The 2,337-nt window shown below is 39.2% G+C and overlaps 1 protein-coding gene across 4 annotated transcripts in view; it reads right to left on the reverse strand.

Annotated features, from left to right (window-relative positions):
• ACSL1 (acyl-CoA synthetase long-chain family member 1) overlaps positions 1-2,337 on the reverse strand; it is an 87,153-nt gene that overhangs the window by 48,645 nt on the left and 36,171 nt on the right. For all 4 annotated transcript variants that reach the window (XM_019521911.1, XM_019521908.1, XM_019521909.1 and 1 more), the window contains one exon: positions 590-689. In XM_019521911.1, the coding sequence (XP_019377456.1) occupies positions 590-689 (100 nt within the window). The remainder of the gene's footprint in view (positions 1-589; positions 690-2,337) is intronic.

A 2,337-nucleotide genomic window follows, 5' to 3' on the forward strand; every position in this document is an offset into this window, starting at 1 on the left:
ATTGCCATGAAAGGAAGGATTAAAAAAAGGCTAGGACTTTAGTTTGAAAAGGAGAAGGCTGATGGGAGATGAGAGGTCCATAAAAATCATGAAGGGTATGAACCAAGTGAACAGGGAGCTGTTGTTCACCAAGTCCCATAATATTAAAACTAGGAGGCACCCACTAGAACAAACTTAAGGAGCAGTTAACTTGGGAGTTCATTGCCACAGGAGGTGGTAGAGGCAGACAGCATAAAACAGGGACTAGACAAATTTATGGATGATAAATTGATTAACAGCTATTAAACAGAATGGTTGGAGGCATTTCCTTTGGCATCTCTGAACACATTATGGTGGATAGCAAAGAAGGTTTTGAATACGGTACAGATCACTCTAGATGTATCCAGTTCACGTTCCCCTCTAAAACGTCCCATCCTGGCTCCGTCAAAGACAGAATACTGCCCTAGATGGACCTCTGACCTGACTACATGACATTTATGTTCTTCTTACGTAGACACCTTAGTGTTGTTTTATATAAGGCTACAATCCTCTTTACCAGATAAAGACTGTCATCTTATGCTCATATTTTGATCAACAGGAAATATCATACCTTTGTTCACAATGTAACAAATTGCATCAGCTCCCAGTGTATCATAAAGAGGCACTACCACCATGGAGTATGCATAGCATCCCTGTTCAATGATAACCCACTACATAGAGAGAGAGAGAGAGAGAGAGAGAGAAGTAAAAACAAATCCTTGAGTCAGAATATGGTCATTTGTCCTCAACAGCAGAATTTCAAAACTCATGAATGCTAGCATTAGATTCTCAAAACAAATGCAAGATAAAGAAGGTTCAGGCAAATGAATTAGAAGAACCCTTCTTTTGCACCTGCTTACTAGAGGGGACACAATGCAGATGGTCTTTCTAAATCAAGTTGCAGCCAAGCCAGTAGTTTATAAATTGAAGAACGTATCTGAACTAGCATCTAATTAAAGATAAAGCCCTGCCCCTCTCACCAACAGAAGTTTAGGTAGGCTTTATTAGAGAGAAAAAAAAATTCCCCAATGCTCCATCACCATCAATTTGATCCTTTAAGATCTGTAATGTTAGCCAATTCCAGTTAGCTGAGAAAGCTACATGCATCTTTAAGCTGTCCTCCCCTTGCATCTATGATTCTTTAGGGGCTGCACAGGGAAAGGAGGGGTGGGGAGAAGGAATCTCAGGACTTAATACAAGAAAATGTAAGTGTCTTCATAGGAAGTTAGCCAGTCCATTGCTTGACCAAGTTTCAGTATTACTATGTTTATTCTTTAGATTATTTAATGATGTAGCCCATGTTACTGAGGTGCAAAACTACAGAAAGAAAAGAAACTTTCTGGTATGTTTGTTAAGCTCATCTAGAAAGAGTTGGAAGTTTCCTGAACTAGGAAAGAATTGCCACATTTACCAATTAAGCCAGGCACTAGCTCAGGGAATTTTCTGAAGAAGTCCCTGTTGTGTCAGTTGCAACACTGTTTCATACTCCTTTCATAAAAAGCCTTTTTATAAGATTTGTGCAATGCCTGCTTACAGACGAGACACTTAAAGCCGATGTTGCCCAATCTTTAGTCCAGTTCCAAAAAGGTGCCCTTTCCTTTTGCAAACAAGAAAAATTTCTTCTCTGTTTGACAGAAAATAAAAAAGTCCCATTAAATAACCACTCTTAAAGTTTGAATTTTTTTTAAAGAGTGTTTGAGCAAGAGGTGTGCTAATAATTTCCATACTAAAATTTTCCACAGATCAGAGAAAATTCTTTTGATTCAAAGAATGCCAGGCCAGCTTTAAGAGGGATATTAGTGATAGCTGTTGCCACACTCCTTCCAGCGATATGAAATATGAAAAAAGATACACTAAGACACCAAAACTTAAAATTGGTATTCACTAGTGGCCTACTTTTCAAAAGACAATCCAAATGGGCGCAAAGCCCACAATCCATCCTAGAAATGGATCTCTCCTAGTGGACACAAAATGCTCATCCTTAACTCCAATTCTTGGATCTAAAAACCTCACTAAGTCCACTAACTTAAAGTATCACATTGGAGAAGTCAATCAGGCCATCCCAGCCACTGATCAGTCTCCCACACAACTTCTCACTAGCAAATCAACTTCTGGCTCCTTTAGTGCCAGAGCGACAAAATAAAGCTGAGAGTCTAGAAAAGCTGAAGTGATCAATGAAACCCATTTATTAGGAATCTTCCCACTTTTCCTCCCTCCCTCCATACCTTTTTTAGGACATGGAAGTATAGTGTTGTAGCACTGGGATTCTTTCTGTTTTTTTTTCCTCCAACTTCTGCAGCCTGCCATTTATCTCAGCTG

The sequence above is a fragment of the Gavialis gangeticus genome, unplaced genomic scaffold (assembly GCF_001723915.1).
Source record: "Gavialis gangeticus isolate Ggan-Ray unplaced genomic scaffold, GavGan_comp1, whole genome shotgun sequence".
NCBI classification, from domain to species: Eukaryota; Metazoa; Chordata; order Crocodylia; family Gavialidae; genus Gavialis; species Gavialis gangeticus.